This window comes from Falco cherrug, chromosome 20 (genome assembly GCF_023634085.1).
Source record: "Falco cherrug isolate bFalChe1 chromosome 20, bFalChe1.pri, whole genome shotgun sequence".
Lineage (NCBI taxonomy): Eukaryota > Metazoa > Chordata > Aves > Falconiformes > Falconidae > Falco > Falco cherrug.
This window is the reverse complement of record NC_073716.1, coordinates 1,626,662-1,649,633: the sequence shown is the minus strand read 5'-3', so window position 1 is coordinate 1,649,633 and position 22,972 is coordinate 1,626,662. Positions and strand designations below refer to the sequence as shown.

Genomic DNA, 22,972 nt, shown 5'->3' with positions numbered 1-22,972 from the left:
CCTTCTTGCAGTAGCCAGGGAAATTCAGTCCAAATGTGATGAATTAAGTTGATGCCATCCTTGTCCTCAGACAGGACCAGAGCCCGGACGGGTGCAGGCAAATCAAACACTTCATTGTGCGGCTTTTTCCTTCTTCAGAGTTTTTGCAGCATGCTGGAAGCAAGGGCTGGATCGCAGTTCCCACTGGGCAGGGAGTTTCAGGACATCCCAGGCTGTGTCCCTTCGGAGCCAGCAGCACTTACCAGTCTGGGCAACCGGCTGCTGGGCAGGACGGGTCCCCCAGCTAAAAGGGCCTGGGAGAGCGATGGCAGGTTGGGTCTGTGGGATGTGCAGAGCGGAGCAGGGCTCCCACGTTTCTCTCTAGAAACTTAGAAGAATTCATCATCCTTTCCATGAAGCATCCAGACACGCTGGCAGGGTGATACAGCGCAGCACATGGGGACGGGCTGCTGTGTAGCCAGAAAGCCCCGCCTGATGGGGAAAGGCCACACAGGCAGCATTTCCAGGCAGGACAATGAAGGAAAAGCAGGAATTTGGATACCCTAAAACCATCTAACGGGGTCAGCAATGAGAGATAGCTCTGGGATCTGGAGAGGGTAAGACTCAGAGCCTCCCAGAAAGCAGGCTTGGGGTTTGCATTGATGTCCCAGCCAAGATGCAGCCCTTTTTTGATGCTGCATGAGGGTCCGTGGGCTTCTCCTAGCCCCCTTTACCAAATCCAAGCCTCCGGGAGGGAGTTGGATCCCAGGTGGAAAATGATCCCCCGCTGAGCGGAGCCCACGCAGCCGCAGGAGGGCAGCAGCTCCGCGCAGGGACAGTGGGGCTGAGCCGGGGAGCAAAGAGGCTTCACAACTTCTTTTAAAGCCAAGAAAAGTCCCCAGCTCCTGAGGCAGTGTCCCTACCTCCATCTCGTCCTCACAAACACCATCACCTCTTGGTGAGAGCCGCACAGCTCTGGGGCAGGTGCCGTTCTCCCCATCTTTCCCGATGTGGGGCTGTGGTTCTCGTACAGCACCTTGCACGTCGCCCACGAGCTTGTTTTCTGCTGCTTGGTGCGTCTGTGTGTTGGATCATCTTGACCCAGGGTTGTGTCATTACTGTCCCCAACACCTGTCAGCTGGTGGGATGACAGCATCCCACGGTGCCAGGGAAACAGCCCTTCTCTCTTTTTTGCCCCCCAGCCTGTATTTTGGGTGCCTCAGTTTCCCCATCTCTGAGGAGGACCTCGGTATTGCAGGGAAACAAGAGGTTTATGAAACCCCTTTCAGGAGGCGCCCACAAACAGGTCAAGGGACCTTCAGGAGCTCCCCACAAGTGGGGACGGTTCCCCTGTGGACCCGGCTCTTGTACTTGCTCAGTAAAGGAGCAATTTCTGAGGACCCAGAGGGGAAAAAACAAAACAAGTAAGAAGACAATCCAGTCCCAATGATCCGACCAAAAGCCAAACTTCCCTCCCCTTGCGATGTCCAGGTTTATACCCAAACTGCAGGTTTCACTGGGTCCAGTTCTTGGCTGGGTCCCATTCAGCTCCCAGCGCTGTCTCAGCAGAGATGTTCCCATCTGCACCCATGCTCTGGGGAGCGGAGCTGAGGACCCACACTTTCATATCAGTACCTCTTTGCTCTGTTTCTCCTTAAATCCTTGAACTCAGTGGCAGCTCAGGCTGGGTTTAAAACCCCATCTGCCTTTCATGCAAGAGTTAATAGGAGGAAGGAGTGAGCAAGGTTTTGCAATGAATTAAACCCCCGTGAAAGAGCCTATGGGAAAGAGCCTGTTACCAGCCCCAGGGCTGTAGGTCACCAGCGCTGTGTACTTGCTGCCAGCGTTTATTAGGTCCTTGTCTGAGCTGAGCGAGTAAAAAAAGCCAAGAGGAGCTGCAGGCAGAGCGGGCGGGGGCACTGCCTCACTCAAAACTGAGTGATGAGCCAGCGCAGTTTCCTCCGGCCGGCCGCGCTCGTCATGTGTGTCATACACCCAGACTCATGATTCATCTCTCGGACTACTCAAAACCTCCAGCTGGCCCAGAGCTGCTCTCCATCGCTCACGGCGGGGCTGGTCCACGAAGTCCCCCACGTCCGGGGCTCGGAGGAGAAGATGGAAAAACTCTACATGACTCTGGGGGTCCTCATGCTCTGCGCTGCTGGCAGCTGGGGTAGGTTTATAGCCCGTAGCATTGTTGCTTGCTGAAAGCCAGGTCATTTAGTGATTACCTTGCCTGTTATTTCACAAAATCCCAGGACTTTCTGCATTCCCAGGGTCCGTGATTTCCCAGGAAAATCACTCGGAGGGGGAGCTGGCAGCCTGAAACTGCAGCACGGCTCCCAAACCCAAAGCACCGCTCGAGCCGTTGGGTTTTGGCCGGGACGGGGCTGGGAGCATTTCTCCAAGATGTTACAGGGTCAAGACACGGTTTGGTGCGTTATTTGCACGCTGGGTGTGGCAAGTTCATATTCTCTTCTCTACCTACGTTGTGTTTGGCTCCGGGTACCGGTTTGTAATGGAACGACTGGGGTGTGACTTGTGCTCCGTCCTTCATCAACAGAAAATAGGCTGGGAGAGTTTGCAGGGCAGTAGCCACTGTGTCCGTGTCATTTTAAGGGCAGGGGGTGTATTTATGTCAGCGTTGCTGTCTTGTGTTATTTTTTTCTCATGCTGTTCCAGTGCTTTTCGTTAAAAACTCTGGTTTCTGACATCAGGTGACTTCAGGACAAATATAGTTTTTATTTAAAAAAAGATTTTCCAGTATCTGTAGTGTGGAGAAGCAGGCTAGAAGAGTGCTGCCTCCTCCCCAGGTGTGGGGCTTAAAGTAAATCCTGCAACTGCAAACTGGTGTGGGGTTTTCAGGTCCTGATTTATAAATCAGTCCCATTGTTTTCAAGGCCAGACTCGAAGGGGGTTGGGGCAACGTTGTTCTGTCTAAAGAATTCCAGACTTCGGTGAATTCCCAGGAACAGCCTGAGGCTCCAATCTGCTGCCAGAGCGAGCTGTCATCAGTACAGGACATAGGATAACCCCTGGAAGAGCCTGAGTTTATAAAGCGGCAGTTTGGGGCTGTGCAAGTGATTTCTCTGGTGCCTGTCATCAGCTGAGCTCAGCTTGGGGCATCCCATCTCCGGGAAGATGTTGGCAGACAGGGAGAGGTTCAGAGAAAAGAGCCCCAGGATGGTGTGGGCAGACCAGCCAGAAAAGCCCAAATCCTTACCCCTGAGCCAAGCAGAAAGGCCAGAGAGGATGTAAGTATGGTTTGTGTGTTCATCGAGTTTTCTGAAATCTCTTTCTCAAGTTTTCTGCGTGCACATTCTTGCTCAAGTTGGCAGAGGGGGAAAAAACAAAGTGTATGGGTGGCTCCTCCAGTATGCAGAGGGGTTACTTAGAGTGCAGATTGGGGACTGAGTAATTTTCTCCAGCCAGGGAAGGGTAATGCTCAGCCACAGGCGTCTGGGGTAATTTAAGTGCATCATTTCACCTCACTTGGGGCCACAATGCCGCCCAGCCCCAGGCGGGTGGGTCCCATGCTGCCCAGTTTACCTCCCGTTTCCCTGTATTTCGTGTGCTAGGGTTATTGAATTTTTTTTTAAAAGCCTGAGTTTTTAGGATCAGATCATTATATGAGACCAGCTGCTTTCATGGTAAAAAAAATGCAGCTTTTGTACTGGGGTTTATTAGTTTTTACGGCTGGAAAAACAAGCCCCAGAAAATGAGGGGGGGGAAAGTAAAGAAAAAACACAGAATTTATTAGTTTAGGCTGTGCTGGGATCTTGTTAACGTGCTCACAGCCAGGCAGTGCCCTGAGTCTGGGAAGTGGTGCTGGGCACTCTCAGGGCCAAAACCTGAGGGGACTTAAGCTGCCCATCCTCCACCTGTGCTTTTGCCCTGCATCACCCCGGGGTCCCGCTGCCCACCTCCCTCGCGACACCACAGCCCTGCCCCGGGCCAGGCAAGCAAGTGCTGGAAATGCCAGAACAGAGAGATTTCCCCGCAGTGAGGGAGGGGGTGAAGCTGCCTGCTCGAGGCAGGACCAGCCACATGTTTGGATGGTGATAACTGCCCTGTGTTAATTACCACTGGCGCCCGGGGGATTTCGGCCCCTTCCCAGGGGGAAGGGATGGCCATGCTCCACCCGACCCCCAGTGTAGCGCAGCCAAGAATGGCTCTGGATGGTGCTGGAGGTTGGGGAAGGGTCCTCTACCCCCAGGCATGTGTCTTGGTTATGGAGAGATGGAGACCAAGGGGACCACAGGGCTGCGTGAGTCTGGGGCAGGTGCCGACCTGTAGGGACCCCCCAGGCAAAGCCAGAGGTAAGGGCAGACCCCAGGGCGGCCTTGGACATGGCAGCATCCCTCTTGTGGACCCCCATGCTGCAGCCCTGTTAACCCCATGTGCTTCTCCCCAGCCATGCGGCCGCTGCTCTGCCCAGGCAGGACAGCCCAGCTTGTGGCCCTCGTTCCAAAATCAACCAGAAAATTGGATTTACATCTCCAGCATGGAGGGGGGACATCAGATCGAGGACCCATGAGCTGTGGGGTCGTAGTAGGAGGGCAGGAAAGGAAACCACCGGGGTCCAGAGGCTGTGCACAGGCAGGAGGTAATTTGTACCAGATGCTGGAGAGCAGATGAGCTCTCCAGCCCAAAGGGACAGTCCTGGGGCTCATTAGCCCCAGAGCTCAGGTTTCGCGGCACGAAGAGGCAAAAAGGAGGCAGCCAAGGGTTTGGCTGGCAGATATGAGCTTGGAAATCCTCCACATCATGTTTCAGTGCAGCCAGATCTTGCTGACAGCAGGGTTAGTACTGCACAAGGGAAACTGAGGCAGACAGCGGCTGAGTGACTTGGCTGAAGTCACAGTGCGTCTCACATCCCGGATGCTGGTGTGAGCCCTGGGTCCTGTCCCTTTTCTGGGAGCATGGCTGGAGCACCCATGGGTGCCAGGGACCCTTGTCAGCGCCGCACTTTGCCAGCAAGCTGGGTGCTGGGGCAGAGCCAGGTGACCAAACCCTCCTACGGCAAGTTAAACCCACTGCAGAGGGAACAAACCTCAGCAAACCTGGCATTAAACTGGGCCAGGAGCATTGCTGGTGGTACCAGGTGCTATAACCCTGCCCCTAGCCACGGCGGCCGTGAGTCAGCAGCTGGACACGGCTGCTGCTGGGAGGGACGTGAGAGTGGAAAGCAATGAAAATCCTGGAACAGGGCTGGTGGCTACCTGGCACCTCTCCCCCCATCCCTGACCAGTGGCACACGGTGCTGGTCCAGGTATCCAAGCATCAGGGCTCCCCAGCGACCTGCAGCTTTGGGGGCTGTTCCCATGCTCGGGCATGTGGCCCCAGGGTTGGCAGCTCTAAGAGTTTAATCCTAAGCATCTGGAGCTGCCAGGGCCTTCCCCGTCCCCAAGGGCTGGCAGGGTAATGCCTCCCCTGCTGTCCCTGGAGGGCTGAGCTGCTGCCAGCCATGCGGAACTGGCTCCCAGCTGCACGGCACGGTGCAAATCCAAGGCACGCGCCCCGGTGCTGGGCTGCAGCCACCGGCACTTGGCAAGGCAGGAGGGATTTCACACGGACGCAGCGGGAGCAGGCGTGGGAAGCAGGAGCTGGTGCTGTTGGTGCCGCTGCTGCTGTCTGAGCCCTTTGCCTTCCCACTGCCAAGCCCTGGCCATCCAGACCTGTCCACCCAAGGATGCGCTGCTGCTGCTAACACGTCGCTCAGTGTCCTGGTGCAGAAAGCACCAGAGATCAACCTGTTGCTCTTTTGGACAATGCTAAATTTCAAATCTTTCCCATCCTCGCATGCTACAGCCGGGTATTTTGGTGTAGAAAGAGAGATATGGGAGCAGATCCACCCCAAAGGTGGTGCTGAGCCAGCAGCTGGGCATTTAATTTAGTCCCCCTGCATGAGACAAGCAAGGAGCGTGGGTGGCAGAGGTCTGATGGGGCCACTGGCCCCAGGGGCATGTCCCCAAGCACGTCCCTTCAGGGCAGCCACAGCGTGTCCAGCTCAGCCTGTGACACCAGCCTTGTACAGACACACACACCTGTGACACGCTGCACACACAGCTGCCATGCACACACGCACGCGCAGACACGCATGCACGCTCACACTCCCAGGCTGCATACTGGTGGGCATGAGCACGTGATGCCATCGCTGTGGTTCTGCCCAGACCAGAAACCTGACGACATTGTCCCACTGTTTCCTTTCTGCTTTGTGTTGCATTTCCTGCGCCGCAGAAAACACTGCGCTTTCTGCTTGCAGCTGCCCAGGAGAGCCCTGGGCGGGGACGGGGGGACACGGGACAAAGGGGAGTCCCCAGCACCCGCTGCTCCACGCCAGCATCCCCCAGGGTCCCCAGGCTGCAGCGTTCCCCCAGCCAAGCAGGCACATGGCTGCGGTCTGCTCTACCCAGGGAATCCTAAACCTCTGCCAAGACGCTTGTGCCCCAGGAGGGAGGAAGAGCTGAGGGTGACACCACTGCGGCCGTGCCCCCCGCCGCTCGCCGCAGCAGGAACCGCAGAGCGGCACAGCCCTGGCTCTGCCGGAGGAGCTCCTTCTGCTCGGGCCAACGCTGGTGCTGCCCCAGGGCCCCTGTGGGCATTTTGGGGCCCTTTAATCCCCACCACGGAGCCGCTGGCCTTCACGACTGGTGCCAACACGTGTCTTCCAAAGTCCCCTTGGCCGCTGCCCCGGACAGAGCCCAGCCTTTGCCCAGCGCATCGGCACAAAATGCCACCAGCGCGTCTCCGGACTCATGCCCTCTCCCTCCCCTCCCTTCCCTGGGTTTGAACCCGAGCCGAGATCACCCACTGAGTTTACCATCTGCACCAGGTGGCACTGACCCCCCCGGGTCAGGGGCGGTGGGAAGCCGTGGCGGTACCCCACCCGCTTGGGGGGCTGCGGGTACACGCTGCACCCCTGGGAACGGCCCCCTCCCTGCTGCCCCAGGCTGTTTGCTGGGAGGCACAAGGGGAGACGCCTGCGCCCTCCCTGCCAGCGGTGGGGGCTTCACTCCAACACACGCACCATTGCAGGGATGGAGGGACCAGTAAGGAGCTGGCAGATAGGAACTGGTGCTCAGTCCTGAGCAGGATGAAGCCCAGCTGGTAGCAGGCTGGGGAGGTGTTTATAAAAGGGGCCAAGAGGCAGCACCTGGGGCTGGGAAAGGGGTCAGAGTAGAGGGGCTGTGTCTGCTCCTGAAGGTGTCGGCTGAGCAGTGGGACTTCAGGGCATGTGAGCCCCGGGTTCTGCAGGCTGTAACCGCTCTCTGTTTTGCTGTTTCAGGGGGTAACATCTGCACCACCCGCGGGGTGAACTCCTGCAAGCAGTGCCTGGCCGTGAGCCCCCTCTGCGCCTGGTGCTCTGCAGAGGTAAGAGCTGGGGGGCGGCTGAGAAAGGGCTGAAGCGGGTCCCCGAGCCGGACTGGGGGTGTGTAGGAAGGGATGAGCCTCTGGGTTGTGTGATGGGCGCTGATCCCTGCGTTACAGCCACAACCTCGGTCTCCATCTGTTCCCGCTGTGTCTAAAACATTCCTCGGTGGCATGTGGCTCAGACCACAGCTCGAGACGTGCATACATCACAGGGCTCGTGCTGCCTGCTCCTGCCTTGCTCTGAAAATCTGCCCCTCACCTGGGAGGTGGTGGGAGCCACGTCAAGGTGGCTGGGAAATGCTGATGTTTCAACTGGGAATTCACTTTGTCTTTCAAAAAATGTACATTTGAAAACTTACTTTATTTTTGGTTTCCTTTTTGAAAACCCATCATGAAGCTCTGGCTAAAGGAGCTTAAATGTTAGAAGGACCGGAAAGGGAAGGAAGCCTAGAGGGAGGAAGAAAAATACTGATTAGAAGTTAGGGTTTGGGTTCAAAACCCTTTTTTTTTTTTTTTTTTTTCATTGTAAAGAGAGGGAACGGAAGACAAGGTGTCTAGTCTTAGTTACTGAGCTAAAGAGGATGTGAGAACTGAGTTGTGGTTCTGAAATCACCCTGTCTGGGTAGGTGGGAGCCTGGGGACATCTGCCACGCTCCCCTCCAAAAATGCAGCCCTGGGGGTTAGTCCGTCAGGGAGGTAAAAGGAGGGAGTTTCCCAGCAGTGGGAGAGCAGCCCCAGGGCAGCGACTGGGGAGGTGAGGCTGGGATGGGGAGAGGTGATGAAACCTCCTCCTGGGCTTTGCGGCCAGAGCCCGTTCCCCCTCTGGCAAGGCTTTCCTTGTTTTCTGCTTCTCCATCCCTGAAGCTCTGCTTCCTCCAGCTGTGCCCGTGGTGCCCACTTGGACTAGGGAAAGAATGGGGGAAAGCGATCCAAGCTGGAAAATGCTGCTGGATCATGCCCCCGTGGCCTGATGCTTTGGGGTCAGCGTGTATCTGGGGGGGGTGCCTCCGCTTGCTGTGCCCAGCGGATAGCCGGGATCTCGGTGTGGATAAAGATGCTTGTGTGCCCCATCTTATCTCCGGCGGGGAGTGGCTGAAGGGTGATAAGGACCCTGCTCCCCTCTCCGGAGGGGAATGGCTGGCTGGGCTGGGCTCGTCCTTCCCAGCCTCTGCTCCTGGGCTGGGCTGGTGTCTTGACACTGCAGTGGGGGCTGTGATGAGCTTTTTTTTTTTCCTTCAGATCAGCAAAGGTTTCCAAAAAAGGAAATATTTCCAGTGCTGCTCAGAGCTGTGCTCATGGGCAGACGTGACAAGCAGCGAGGGAGCCGTCCCGCTGCCAGCAAGCGGCCCCCAGAGAGCCAGGCTGTGCAAGCTCTGCTCAGCAACTCTGCCTCCAACATCTGGACCACATTGTCTTAATTTAGCAAATGAGGGCTTTTTCTGTGGGCTTGTTTAATTTCCCTGGAGTGGGGGAGGTCTCTGATACTGTGCCCCCCCCCCCCCTTTTTTTTTAAAGGGACAGTGCCTTTATTTGTGCTTCTGCTCCCACTGCAGCCCTTGCTGAGCAGCGCGGCCTTCCCGAGGACCGGGGGTTATCAGCCACTCCTGCTCCGTCCTGGGTTTGGATGGACGGATTTCGTTGTGGCTTCTTGCGATCACTGACCCCACCGAGTGCTGATGCAGAGGAGAATTGCATTTTACTTATTTCTCAGAAACTTTGACCACTCTTACCCACAAATAGATGTGCCCATCCACTCGCTTTTCCTTTTGGAAAAAGTCAGCTGAACCTTAACACTGAGACGTGGCTCTAAAATCCCTTTGGAGACTATCATGACGTCTTCTAGGGTCTCACCCAACTGAAATGTCACCCGCTGTGGTTCCCTTGGAGGAAAGGTGGAGGCAAGGCTGGACCAGGCTTTGATTTTAGAGAAGCTGCTGGAAGGTTTTAGCTTCATCTGCAGAGACGTCTCTCTTTGGGTGCTCCCAGGAGCTCTCCTGCAGAGAAGCTGATGCTGCGTGTGGTTGAAAACAGAGAAGCCGTGGGGATGCATGAGTTCCCGCAGCCTCCCTGCCCAGCAGCAAGGGAGCTGGGGGATGGAGCTGGCTCTGCCAGCCCCCTGCCTGACCCTGCCCTCGCTCACGGGGTCTGGAGGCAGCCACCAGGGGATAAAATCATCAGCTTTCCCATCCTGGAGCTGGGGAGTATCCCTGCAAAGGGCTGTGGGGTGGCTTTTGACAGCGGGGTGGGGATATCCACCCCCCCGCAGCATCTCTGCGGTGGGGAGCTGGTGCTGGCGGGGCTGTGCTGGCAGGGAAGTGGGGTTTGTTGCATGTGTGGCAGTGGACGAAGTCCCTGCGCTCAGAGTTTGTCACCAGCAAGCCTGGGCTGCCTCTGGGTTGTCCTACCTGGGGCTGTGTCCCAGTTGCTGAGTCAGCACGGCTGCGGAGACTGGGGTAAAATACAGGCTGGGGGCTGCGAGGGCCTCGTGGCCAAATGCCCCTTTGATGCCACAATAACTTTTTCCTTTGTCTTTTGCAGTAGTTTTGTGGCTGGGGCTGCTCCTGTGACTCCCGAGTCAATTGTAATATTTAGGGCTCCAGGGAAAGGAGAAGGATGCAGCCCTGGGGTTAAATAGCTTCCCCATGGGAATCCCACAGCAGGAATGATGATGCTGATCCCAGAAGGTGCTGCGTGCCCTTTTGGGTCCTGGAAGTTCCCCAGGATCTCCAGGTATTGCCCAAGAGCCCAGCACCACAGTTAAAAACGTGTCTGCCCAGCCCTCTTTTTCACCCGCATGTTTTCCCAGTGATTTCCCTGCCTGGGACAGGAATGTAGGTGATGATTGATGGGATCTGGAGTAAATCAGGCACCTCTTCCCGCAGCAGGGAGCCCCGCGGGGTGGGCGCATGCAATGGAGCTAATTTGGAGGGATGACTTGTCCTCTTCGCCCACGGCATGCTGTCCAGGCGGAGAGGGTGGGAGCAGGGGGCCGCGGGGGAGAACACGCCTGCTGATGTATTTTCTGGCTATCACTTGGCCACCACTTCCAGAGGGCTGTAGGCCAACCAGGGCCTCTGACACTGTTTGCATTTTTCTACTTGTTTCTGTCAAACACACGCATTTGCTCCGGGGTTCAGCCAGCCGGGAGCTGGGGGAGATGATGGCCTGGATGGGGAGCCGCTCCGGTGCTGGGGGGCTGCGGCATCGGGATCCAGCTTCCCAGGAGCCTGGAGGGAGCTGAACCAGCCCCAGCAGGACCTGTGCCACCCCCCTTTGCTGCAGGGAAAGGCTGTGCTGGTCATCTGCTGCGGGGCTGTGAATGTAGAAAGTTTTAGGCTGTGGGAGGGAAATGGAGAAACCTTTTGGAGGGGAGGGTGGCTGCTGCCTGGCCGGGAATGTACAGCAGCAGATCCTGGCAGTGTTGGGCTGGGAAAGAAATTCTTCCCATATTTGTCTTCATGAGAAACCAAAAGGACGGGAGCCCTTCTGACGTGCCGTGATAAGGGCGAGAAGCCGGGAGCTTTCTAGGAAAGGAAGGACGGGGCCGGAGCCCCACCGTGACTCCACGCTTTGGGCTTCCTGCCCCTGATGGGCACTTGACGGCTGCTCCTGCAGCCCCGTTGCCTTTTTGCTCCTTTTTTGGTTCTCCTCTCCCCCAGCCAGCTCACCCGGCAGGAAGCTGGAGAGCTGCAGATAAGCCTGACCCGTTCTCGGGCAGGAACTGAGCGCCATTCCCTGCGATGGGCTCACCCGCAGCGGGCTTTTCCCTGCTCGCAGCAGGACTTCTAAGGGAACGTGATGAGAAAATGGAGGGGAAAGGTGCCTTGCCTTTTGCCAAAGTTTAGAAAACAACAAAAAAAAGTCCCGGGCTCTGCCCCTCACCCCCAGCCTGCCATCTTCACATCCCGCCTCACCCAATTCAACCATCCCACATAGAGGCGCTTTCCTTTTAGCTTTGCCAAAACCCAAAGCTGAGGTTCCAGCTGCCGGGAGTCAGGATGGGGTTTGGCAGGAATATGTTATCCATCGCTCCTTGGCGGAGGTGCTGAGCTCTGCCGCAGAGCACAACAGACCAGAACCTTCTCTGAACCCCAGCAGGACTTGTTGGTCCTGGATCCCCTCTGCCTGCAACCTCCTTTGAGGAGAGACCATGGGCCCCCAAAAGCCTCTTATCCTGCTCTTGCGTTAGGTGTGATAAAGCTGGGGGTCTCTCCTTAACCCTGGGGGGACCTGGGTCCTGACCGTGTCCCTCTCCTGCAGGTCATGTTGCAGTCGTCCCCTCGCTGTGACCTGCGTGCCAACCTCCTGCGAAACGGCTGCGGGCAGGGCTACATCGAGTTCCCCACCAGCAGCGTAACCATCCTGGAGGACCGACCCCTCAGCAACAAGGGCTCGGGGGGCTCCACCACCACCCAGATGAGCCCCCAGAAAATACAGCTGAACCTGCGGCCGGGTAAGACCCCCCAGCTGCTGTGGGAGCAGGAGATGTAGTGGGAAATAACCCAAAGGCTCAAGCAACGGATGAGCCATCGCTATGGCCATGGCTATAGCTGTCTTGTGTCCATCAAGGGCAAGGCCAAGCTGGGGGCTGCACCGACCCTCCAGGCGCATCCCTGGTGGGCAGCTAGGCTGGCTGCAAGCTGTTCTCTGCTGTTCAGTCTCTTGGATCAATCCTGTGTATCCTGAGGGGCAGGGCAGGATGCAACTTCAACAAGAAGCTTCTTTTATAAAGCCCTTTAGATGTCAGCTGCTGCTGCTGCGCTCTGAACGCCTCGGTGGAGGTCAGCTCGTCTCTTATAAGCCGTGGAGCAGCTGGCAGGGTTGGAATACCAACAGGTCGCTGTAATTTCCCAGGCTCATTTCAGCCAGGCAAACTGGAGCCAACTGACTGTTATGGTTGTTTGCCAGCGCTGAGGAGTTTCAAACCGTGCCAGGCAGGAGGCAAAACTAACAAACGCCACTTGCCCAAGGTTACAAAACTGGTTTGGGGAACACGGAGTGAGTGATACCATCGCCCTGCTCTGCCCTGCGAGTAGCCCACCCCCAGCCTTCCACTCACCGATGGCTCCTCCAGGCTCAGCAGGAACAATTTTGGTTCCTTGTGCTCAGTCAAGCCCTGGGGCCAGGTACTGGTGGCCGATAGCACGTGGCATGCTGTGTTCGTCCCTGGGCCTGGCCAAGAGTCCTGTCCCACCTGACTGACGGCAGTCTGAAGTGTCCCAATGCAATGGGGACATCCGATGCCATGGGGACGTGTGGCTGCTCAGTGGCCCTTGCTCTGTTCAGGTCTAAAGCTGTGGCAGGAGGCAGGAGGTGTGCTGCTCTGGAGAGGAACAGAGGCAGGGTGCAATGCCCTGAGTCTCTGTTCCTTGGATGCAGAAGAAGACACCCCACCCACCCCCAGCCTGATACCATCTCTGCCCAGCCAAGGCTTAGCATAAGTCATCTGCCTTGACTCATGAATCAAGACCAAACGCTGGAGGATATAAGCAGGACAAGTCACAGCCCACGTTCCACAAACTTGGAGTCCTTGTGGTTTTAGCTCAACAAGGAGGAAAGCTGCTGTGTGAGCACAAAGCTGGGACCCCTGCCTGTGTGGTGGTGCTCCTGGAAGGGGACGGAGGCTCTCGACTTTCTCCATCCTGAAAGTCAGAAGGCGACACACCAGTTTAGAAGGGAATATGAAAACATTAACAATTTAAGCCCAATTAAAGCTTTTTTCCTCAACATTTGAGGTGTTCTGAGAAAGCTGCAGCTGTGCCCCAGTTTACATTTCAAAGAAGCTGTTTCAAAGAGCAGCAAGAAAGAACCTTTGTGTTTTTTAAAAGGCAGAATGAAAACATCAACCCAAAGCATTTTTAGCTTTTTTGGGTTTTTTAAGTGCAAAAGTCATCAAAACTGGCCTGTTCCCCAGAAGGTTTTGTCTAAGGAGGTTTTTGTTTCATTGGAAAATGTTTCACTAACAATTTCCCAGAAGAAGCTGGGAGGAGCCAAGAGGAAAGGGAAGGAACAGGGATGGGGGAGGCCCTGGGAGGTGCCTGGAGTCCCTTGGGAGCTCGGAGAAGTCTGAAGCAGCCAGGCAGCCCCTGGCAATCCCTGCAGACCTGCTGCCCACCTGCCGGGTGTTTCACCCTCTCTATCCAACCGTGTTGGTCACACTGTTCGTGCAGGGCACCCTGGGGGTCAGCTCGGAGAGGGAGGATCTGCTCACAGCCTGGCCACCACAGGTCTGGAGAACAGGACCCAAACGCCACATTCACATCTCCAAGGGGTGCATGGCACACCTCCCACCAGCACCCTGCCCTGAGGGCTTTACCCCTGGGTCTATTTAACTGTGGTGTTCTCCTTCCAGCAGCTTTAAGCCACCTCCTTGGCTCCTGCTGACCCCACAGGCTTTCTCCCTAGCCCTGTGGTGAGCCCCCGTGGCTCCTCCCGGGAGCGGATCTCTCACCCCGCTGCCTTGTCACATTACAGATGACTCCCAGACCTTTCGCGTCCAAGTGCGTCAAGTGGAAGACTACCCCGTGGACATCTACTACCTGATGGACCTGTCCAACTCCATGAAGGACGATCTGAGGAACATCCAGAATCTGGGCACAAACCTGGCCAGCGAGATGCGCAAGCTTACCAGCAACCTCCGCATCGGCTTTGGGGCCTTTGTGGACAAGCCTATTTCCCCCTACATGTATATCTCTCCTCCACAAGCCATCACAAACCCTTGCTATGAGTAAGTTCCAGGCTGAGGAAGTCCTCTAAGGGCCAGAAGTTAATGGGACATCACTGGAACGTGGCTGGAGATCCATACCAATGGATTTCAGCAGGGAGCTGGGCGCCTTCTTTTGGGCAGAATTAAACCTGGTTGTGATGCACATTCTGCTGGCACAGGGAGCAACAGCAGGTCTAAACTAAAAGTATCGTTGTCACTGAAAAGCTTTTAAGGGAACAATTGGGTTGACACCATTTTTTCAGGAGAGATGTAGAGGGTCAAAAAAAGGGACTCCTAAAAACCCCAGCAGGACAGAGGCTGGGAGCTGACCTGGGCCCAGCATCTCTAGAACATGTGGCTGGTTTTTAAAAGGTCCTTCACCAGCCTCTGGCTGTGTCCTCAGGCTCCTGGGGTGGTTGGGTGCCTCCAACGCATCCTGGATGGGACCACGGGATGCGAGATGGGTGCAGGGCAGGGATGGGAGCTGGAAGAGCCCTGTGAGCATCACACCCTGACTGCTTTTCTCCTGCAGGATTGGGGAAACCTGCCTGCCCATGTTTGGCTACAAACACGTCCTGTCGCTCACGGACGAGGTGACCCGTTTCAATGAGGAGGTGCAGAAGCAGAGTGTCTCACGGAACCGTGACGCACCCGAGGGCGGCTTCGATGCCATCATCCAGGCCACCGTGTGCGACGTAAGGGGCAAGAAGATCTGACTGGGGCCAGGAGAGGGTCATCAGGCTGGGCCTGATGGGTTGGCAGAGACCACCCAACCCCACCAGGACCATAATAAGCCCTGTGGAGCTGCTCTGGGGCTCAGATCTGGAGAGCGTGAACATCTCAACTAGGACATTTCCAGACCAATAGCCAAGGCAAGGGAAGAGCAGGGCCCATAGGTGGTCCTGGGGGGAGAAAGGAGCAGGTGATCCCACGTCAGCCCTGCAGTAACCAGCCCAGAAGGGACATCATCTCCTGTGCCTGCACCTTGGTTTTGCTGGAAATGGGAGGGGTCGCGTCCCCCAGTCATTAGCCACCTTGATTAACACTCTAGCAAATTAAAACCTGTCTTTCACCTGTACCAGCAGCCCATGCCCACCTGCCAGGCTCCACAGCCCACCCCACCACCCCAGCACTTCCCTGGGAGGGCGACTGCCCTCGCTTCCCTCTGCAGTGTCAGGCTGGTCCCTGCGGCCAAGCCGTGACCCGAGGTGGCAGCAAAGATGGTCGTGGGGCGCTGGCACGTAGGGCTGCCCTCGGTGCGTGCTGCCGCACAACTGGGAGCTGCCTTTCGCTGCAGGAGAAAATCGGCTGGAGGAACGATGCTTCCCACCTACTGGTCTTCACCACGGATGCCAAGACCCACATCGCGCTGGATGGCAGGCTGGCCGGCATCGTGCAGCCCAATGATGCCCAGTGCCACATCAACAAGGATAATTTCTACTCTGCCTCCACCACACTGGTAAATGCTGACCCCTGTGTGGGGTTGTGGAGCCCAGAGCTCCTGTTGAGGATCCCCGTGGGATGGGAAAGGTGGTCCAGCTGCGGTTGGAGAGCGTGATGGGGACCAGGGTGGTTGGGGGTGCATGTTCCTAGGGTATAGCTTCTCCTCTTCCCCAGGACTATCCCTCTCTGGGTCTGATGACTGAGAAACTCTCACAGAAGAACATCAACTTGATCTTTGCTGTGACAGACACAGTTGTTGGCCTCTACCAGGTAAGAGCTGCTATGCAAAGCCACCTTCTTGGCGGGCTGGTGGGTCCTGAGGAGCACCCTTTGCGGCTGGCCTTGGGTGGTCTCCTGCCCTATCAAAGCTCCCTGGGAAGTTCCCGTGTGCCCGGACAGGGTTTGGCCCAGCAGTGGCACATTCACCCATCACGAGCAGCCCACGCTTATGATATTTCTCCAGAACTACAGCGAGCTGATCCCAGGCACAACCGTGGGCACCTTGTCCAGAGACTCCAGCAATGTCCTGCAGCTCATAGTGGACTCCTATGGGGTGAGTGTGCAGTGTGATGGCCCCGCAGCCACTTTCTCCCTCCCAAAATAACCACTGCTTCACACTGCAAACAGCCCAGACAGATCTGGCAGCTCCCCCAACCCCGAGCATCCTCCCTGCACCAGCTGTGAGCATCTGCCTCCACCCCCGCGTGCGGGGACCCTGGGGAAGGGCGATCACTGTGCTCGCTGCCCCTTCTATCCTCGAAGGCATTTCTCTGTGGGGGATGACGTAGCTGAGTCCTGAGAAAGACTCGGGGCACTTGGCTGCTTTCCCCTCTGCGTGGGAACATCGCTGGGGTGCTCGGGGGGACCCCTCCCAGGACCGAGCCCTGCCCAGCCTGTGCTGTCATCTTCATTGTTCCTCTCTCCTCCCCTAGAAAATCCGCTCCAAGGTGGAGCTGGAGGTGCGTGACCTCCCCGAAGAGCTGTCCCTGGCCTTCAACGCAACCTGCCTCAACGACGAGGTCATCCCTGGGCTCAAGTCCTGCGTGGGGCTCAAGATCGGGGACACGGTGAGGATCCAGCTCGTGGGATTGGTTTTTCTCCCCCTCCACGTAGCAGTGCTGCCAGCTCATCTGACACTTTCCTCCAGCACCCACTGGGTGACACGAGCCCTGTAACCTCTGCAGTGCAGAGAGGGGCCCAGCTGGGTGGGTGCAAGGGGGAAAATGCTTTTTTGAGCCTGATGGATGCAGACTCTGTGGTCCTCTAGCTCAGTCTCACCGCTGGCCACAGTGCATGGGATTTAGCTGTGGCAGGCAGGTGCCTGGTCCAGACCATGCCGGGACAGCTTCGAAAAGCCCCAAGAGGGCTATTTGCCTTTGTAGCCAAATGGTGGGTCCCATTTCTGGGCTCCTAAAGCTGGGGGACGGAGTGGAGCAGGTACCCCAATACCATGCTGGTGGTACTGACACCCCGATGCACCCTCTTGCCTTCCAGGTGAGCTTCAGTATCGAGGCCAAAGTGCGGGGCTGCCCACGGGAGCGGCAGAAATCCTTCACCATCAAACCCGTGGGCTTCAAGGACAGCCTGACGGTGATGGTGAACTTCAGCTGCAACTGCTACTGCGAGGGCCAAGCCGAAGCCAACAGCTCGTCCTGCAGCCGAGGCAACGGCACGCTGGAGTGCGGCGTGTGCCGCTGCAACCCCGGGCGCCTGGGCTCGCACTGCGAGTGCTCGGAGGAGGAGTACAACCCCTCGCAGCAGGACAACTGCAGCCCCCGGCCAGGCCAGCCCCTCTGCAGCCAGCGCGGCGAGTGCATCTGCGGGCAGTGCGTGTGCCACAGCAGCGATTTCGGGAAGGTGACGGGCAAGTACTGCGAATGCGACGACTTCTCCTGCGTCCGCTTCAAGGGCCAAATGTGCTCAGGTGAGTGCTGGGATCCGGGCGCTTGCGCTGCCCGAGCTCACGGAGGAGGACGACACCGACACCGGCTCCTCTGGGGCTTGTCCCATGCGTTGTCCCCACCTCCAGCTCCCTCGCTGGAGCAGCCCTGGGTCTGGAGCGATGCCAGGGGAATGACTCCCTTTTTGGCAGCTGGTGTCACCTCCCGTGCCCGATAGCTGTTGGGGGGGTGATGGGCCAGAGGGTTAAAAAGCAGACCTCTGTCCCTACTTGGGCTCGGGAGTCCCTGAGTGGGCTGGGGGGCACCCAAGGAAGCAGCCCCGGGGTGCACAGGGCAGGGACCCTGCTCACATTGCAGCCCCCCGCACGTCAGAGGCACTGCTCTGCAGGAGGAAACCCCAGGATGGAGGGAGAAGGCTGGGGAGAGGCAACTTTTCTCCTCCACCCAGTTCTTGAAGGCTCCCTGTTGGAAAAAGCATTGGGGAAGTAAATCCTCCCCCATCGCTGGCTTGAAGCCTGTCCGCTCCTGAATATTCATCTCTTCCACCTGCTGCCAGGCGCCCTGGCTGCTGCTGCTCTCAGCACCGGGGAGAGGAGCGGGTCCCTGAGTATTTCTCCCATGCCAGGGGCTGGGGAAGGAGCCCCTCTCTGCAAAACACCCATCCCAAAGCATTTTCTTGCGTCCTGATGTGCCAGGGTCTCTTCCCCATCAGGAAATCCCCACCCAGGGTTTCTCCCACCAGTAAGCACCGAAGGCCTGAGTGAACCCCAGGGCTCTGCCCCATCTCCTGGCTTTTTTAGAGGATGTGGGAGAGGATGTGGGAGGGGTGGCAGCGCCTGAGACTGAGACATGAAGCGGTGGCATGTCCCGTCCAGGAGCAGAGCATCCCAAGTGTGATTCAAGGGGGGAATGACAGAGGGGTACCCCCTCCCTTTCCTATCCCCAGCCTCCCTCCGTGAGCCCAGGTGAGGCAGCTGCTAACACAGTGCCAGAAAAGCCACCCCTTTCCTGCTGCAAGCCCCCAGATCCTCAAGAAAACATCAGTACCCAAAGCTGATCCCACTCTGCTGGAGCCCAGGGCTGGGGATATGAAACCTGCTGGCCAGATGACCAGGTTCCTGCTTCCCAACATCTCCAAATCGAGTTTTTTGGGACCCCACCTGCCCCTCAGCCCAGTTCCTGGCTCAGGGCTGCTCTGCGCCGCTGGGATTGATCCCTTGTCTTAACAGCCTGCTGAGAACGGCGCCGGGAACTGGGGTTTTTCCCAGCTCCGAACAGTCCGTGTCCTCGATGCCCCTGGGGAGCCGGGACCTCCCCCTGCTCCCGCTGCCTGTTTGCACAAGGCCTGGGCAGGAGGGATGAAGGGCGATGATGAAGCACTGCCTCCAGCCTGGGCGAGCTGTTAATTAACCTGACCTGTCTGACCCCGTTGGCATCCATCCCGTCCCACTGAGCCACTTCTCCCCAGCCTCCCCGTCTGTTTCCATGCCCCGTCACCCGGTGCGGCACCGTTTTCCTGTGACTCAGCCCTAGTTCCTCGTTAACGGGGTTACACATTAATTTCTCACGCTGGTGCCTCCAAGGCCGTGGTGGGTTGGTGCCCAGCTGATGCCTCGCCAGGAGCAGCATTCCCGATGCACCCCGGTGCGGTCGGGGATGGGGATGGGTTGGCACGTGCCAGCTCCGTGGTGTTGCCTCCGTTTACCGTGTCTTGTCTTTGAGCAGGAATCAGCCCAAATAGCTCCAGGCTTTGGCAGGATTTGAGCACGTCTGTCTGTCTGTCTGTCTGATTAAACCAGTCTCGGCGAGTGTGCAGAGCTTGTCGGGCTTTTCCCAGCAATCAGCTTCCCCTGCCTGGTCTGGGACTGGGAAACGAGTGGGATTTGGGGGGTTTGACCAGATGTTCTGACTCAATCTAAAGTTAAAAGCCGAAGTTTGCTCAGAGATGCATCTGATGGAGCATCTCCAGCTGTTGCAGCCAACCTGCCAGAGCTGGGGCAGCTCAGCCTGAAATCTGACAGTTTTTTTCTTGTTTGGGTGGAATACGAGGAGTGCTGGGGACACAGTGAAGGTTGAGGTTTGATGTGAGTTTTGTGCGCGCCACCCCAGGGCGGTGGAAAGGGGCTGTCCTGGGCGGCCGGTCCGCTTTGCCGTGCTGACGGAGGTGGAGCTGCCACTCTGGGTGCACAGGTATCCCAGATGGGTGACTGCTAACGGGATCTGTGGGGACACACGAGGGTTCTGATGCCTTCTGCATTGTCCCCAGGCCACGGGCAGTGCAGCTGCGGTGACTGTCTGTGTGACTCGGACTGGACCGGTGACTACTGCAACTGCACCACCCGCACCGACACGTGCATGTCCAGCAACGGGCTGGTGTGCAGTGGCCACGGCTCCTGCGTCTGCGGCAAGTGTGACTGCACCCAGCCTGGATCCTATGGCGACACCTGCGAGAAGTGTCCCACGTGCCCGGACGCCTGCACCATCAAAAAGTGAGAGCGAGCAGAGAGCTGGGACAGGTCATACCCCATGGGGCAGCCGGCAGAGAGCTGGGATGGGTCATACACCACCAGGGAGCCGGCAGCAGGAGCTCTCACCAGCTGCAGCCCAGCTTGGTTGGGATTGCAGCGATTTACGCAGCCTCAGACCGAAAGGTATGATGCTTCCCTGGGGAGAGCACGGGGGAGCTCACGGTACCTCCCTCCTCTTCCTCAGGGATTGCGTGGAGTGCAAGAAGTTTGAGCGGGGAACGCTGGCGCAGCAGCAGTCCTGCAGCCGCATGTGCCGCGACGAGATCGAGACGGTGCAGCAGCTGGGTAAGAGAGGAGACCCAACGCCCTGCCCGAAAGCGTGGAAATCCAGGGGGCTGCGTATGCCCTCAGCTTTCCCTCCGCATGTGCATCCCCCTGGCACGGGGGGCTCTGAGCCTCTCGCTCTGGCAGGTGACAGGGGCAAGGATGCCGTGAACTGCACCTACAAGGACGAGGACGACTGCGTGGTGCGGTTCCAGTACTACGAGGACGCCAGCGGCAAGTCCATCCTCTACGTTATCGAGGAGCCTGGTAAGACCCAGCTGCTGTGGTCGGGCTGGGGGATGCAGAGCGTGCCGTGCTGCCTTTCTGCGCTGAATGGGAGGGTTCTGAGTGCCCTTCATAGCTCCCACCCCAGCCAGGCTCACGGGGTGCTGCGGTGGGGGGCTGAGAGGGGTTACAGAGCCGCTTTGTTCCCTGCTCCGTGCCACCGGGGCTGTGATTTCCTGCCTCTGTCTCACATTTCCCCACCACCTTGCTCACTTATTTCACCCCCACAGTGAGGCCAAGGACGGGGGCTCAACCTTCCCACCACCCTGATCCCATTTTTGACTCCATGGGTGTGATTTTTCTCGAGAAGCAGGGAAGAGCTGGCTCCTGCTAGCCACACCGCGGCTGCATCCCAGGGCTGGGATACAGCAGCCCCCTGCCACGCAGAGCAGCCCCCGGGGTCTCCGGCGACCTCCAGGTCTGATTTCCAGCTGAGCCAGGGGCTGTGTGGCTACAGATCCTTGGAAAGCAGAGCCAGGAGGGCAGCTGCCAGCTCTCCTTACAACTGCCTGCCCTCGGCAGGGCTGCAGCTCACCCTCCGCAGCCCCTGTGCCGGCAGAGGGGAGGCAGGCAGGGGCCGGGGCAGCTGCTGGGGTTTGCACCAGATCTCGCCACCCCGGTTTGGCAGCGCGGTGTTGACACACATCCAGGAAGCGGGGGCGATGCGGGGTGTCAGCCAGGCTGGTGGCTTGGGGATGACTTGGTCACTGATGTCATCCTCTGCCATGGGTGAGAGCGGTGATGCCCCAGCTTGGCACCCCAGCAACCCCTTGGGCTGCTCCAGGCGTGGGTGCAGACCTCACCCTACAGACAGGAGTCCTGCACGTGCACCCCACGGATGGGACCCTCCGTTACAGAGCCTGCTGTGTTCAGGGCTGGAGGCTCCTGCTCCTTGACAGGGCAGGATGAAGCCCTCCTGAGACCAGAGGAGCTCCATGTACCCACGGCCAGGCAGCCCCAGAGCTGCTTTTAATTGTCCAAGGGGTGCTGAGCCCTCCCAACCCTGCCCTCCTCCCTCCTCCAGACTGCCCAAAGGGGCCAGACGTCCTGGTGGTCCTGCTCTCCGTGATGGGTGCCATCCTGCTCATCGGCCTCACCGCCCTGCTCATCTGGAAGCTCCTCATCACCATCCACGACCGCCGGGAATTCGCCCGTTTCGAGGAGGAGAAGGCCAGGGCCAAGTGGGACACGGTGAGGGGCAGCGGGTTGGGTGTGCTGGGCAGGAGCCCCTGAATCCCGTGGGCTGAGTGGATCCAGATCCCGGTGCTCCCAGCAGGAGAGCCCAGCTGCTGTCTGTGGTCCCAGGGCGTAGTCCTCAGGGACCTGCTTGCCCCATCCCTCCCTGGAGCATGGCACAGTGTCACAGGCAGGACACGGGGTGACACTGCCAGCCTGGACACCCCTTCCCCGAGCCCGCTGCGGTCCCAGGGGCTGTGCATAGGTGACAGCAGATGTTCCAGATGATTTTCTCACCTCCAGCACATCCCAAACGTTTGTCACCAGCGTGACCCTCTTACTCACTGCCCACACCAGCCTTTCCATCCCGTGGGCGAGGCGGAAGGTCCCTCCTGCCACGGGGTGCTGGAAGGGCTGAGGCACCCCGAGCACAAGGGAAGGGGCTGGGGCAGCACCGGTGCCTGCGCCCCCCCTCCCCCCTCTCCAGAGGGAAGGGAAAGAGCCACTCCATCCCACCCCACCGGGAGGCCTCTAGCCTCCTGAGCTCCTGCTGCCTCGCCTCTCCTCCGCAGCAGCTTTTCCTTGCTCTCCCCCATGAAACCTAATGGAGAGCCATTAAACTGCACGGCCAGAGCCTCGAGTGGAGACGTGGATCCACCACTCGATGCTGAAATGGTGCCTCAGTTTCCCCAGCTGTAAGGGAGAACGAATGCTGATGCCAAGCGCAAAGTGATGATGTTCTTGTTCCTTCTTCTTCCAGGGCCACAACCCTCTATACAAGGAGGCTACGTCTACCTTCACCAACATCACGTACCGCGGGAACATGTAAGGATGCCACATCCAGCGCTGGCTGTGGGATCAGCCAAGGATCCACAGGACCTTCTGGAGTCCAGTTTACAGAAGAGCTTGCGTGCGTCTGCATGTGTGAGTGTGTCTGCGTGTAATTTAACAATCCCTCGACCGCCTCCGAAGCCCTGTTGTCCGTCACCCCACTGTAACTGCAGGGACGTGCTTTCTGCAGCAAACCTCTCCTTACCTCAGCGGGTCGCCCCGCAGGAGCTGGCGGCCCCTCCATACACTGAACACGGAGAAATGGGACTTTCTCTGCCTGGCGAGTCTGTGAAGGGTTAGGTGCTCATTGGGCCAAGTGGATTTCAGGAGCGGCTGCTCGAACCGTGCGTGGCCCGTGTCCCCTCGTGCCCTGGACAGCTGTGGTCCCCCAGGAGCCATCTCCCCGGGGACAGGGCAGCTACGCTGGCTGCCAGCAGGCAGGAGCCATCGCATGGCTTGGTGGGTTGAGGACACCGCTCAAGTGA

The 22,972-nt window shown here is 58.1% G+C and overlaps 1 protein-coding gene across 2 annotated transcripts; it reads left to right on the top strand.

Moving 5' to 3' along the window:
* Positions 1 to 1,823: 1,823 nt before the first annotated feature.
* ITGB3 (integrin subunit beta 3) lies at positions 1,824 to 22,581 on the top strand. 2 transcript variants are annotated; one of them, XM_005439421.4, is made up of 15 exons: positions 1,824 to 2,152; positions 7,268 to 7,353; positions 11,614 to 11,806; positions 13,828 to 14,080; positions 14,592 to 14,754; positions 15,357 to 15,518; positions 15,677 to 15,772; positions 15,966 to 16,055; positions 16,435 to 16,569; positions 16,997 to 17,426; positions 19,670 to 19,892; positions 20,116 to 20,216; positions 20,343 to 20,462; positions 21,505 to 21,671; positions 22,417 to 22,581. In XM_005439421.4, the coding sequence occupies exons 1-15, from the start codon at positions 2,095 to 2,097 to the stop codon at positions 22,483 to 22,485; spliced, it is 2,346 nt and encodes a 781-aa protein (XP_005439478.1). In that variant the 5' UTR covers positions 1,824 to 2,094; the 3' UTR covers positions 22,486 to 22,581. The 2 variants fall into 2 exon arrangements, with proteins under 2 accessions (XP_005439478.1, XP_027661613.1); XM_027805812.2 differs by lacking the exon at positions 1,824 to 2,152 and adding an exon at positions 2,946 to 3,233.
* The last annotated feature ends 391 nt before the right edge of the window (positions 22,582 to 22,972 follow it).

Bases quoted from the DNA above. Each gene is read 5' to 3' on its own strand.
- ITGB3 (XM_005439421.4), top strand. From the start codon at position 2,095: ATGGAAAAACTCTACATGACTCTGGGGGTCCTCATGCTCTGCGCTGCT. The intron at 14,755-15,356 runs GTAAGGGGCAAG...CTTTCGCTGCAG, and splicing joins TCCAGGCCACCGTGTGCGAC to GAGAAAATCGGCTGGAGGAA. The intron at 21,672-22,416 runs GTGAGGGGCAGC...TTCTTCTTCCAG, and splicing joins CCAGGGCCAAGTGGGACACG to GGCCACAACCCTCTATACAA.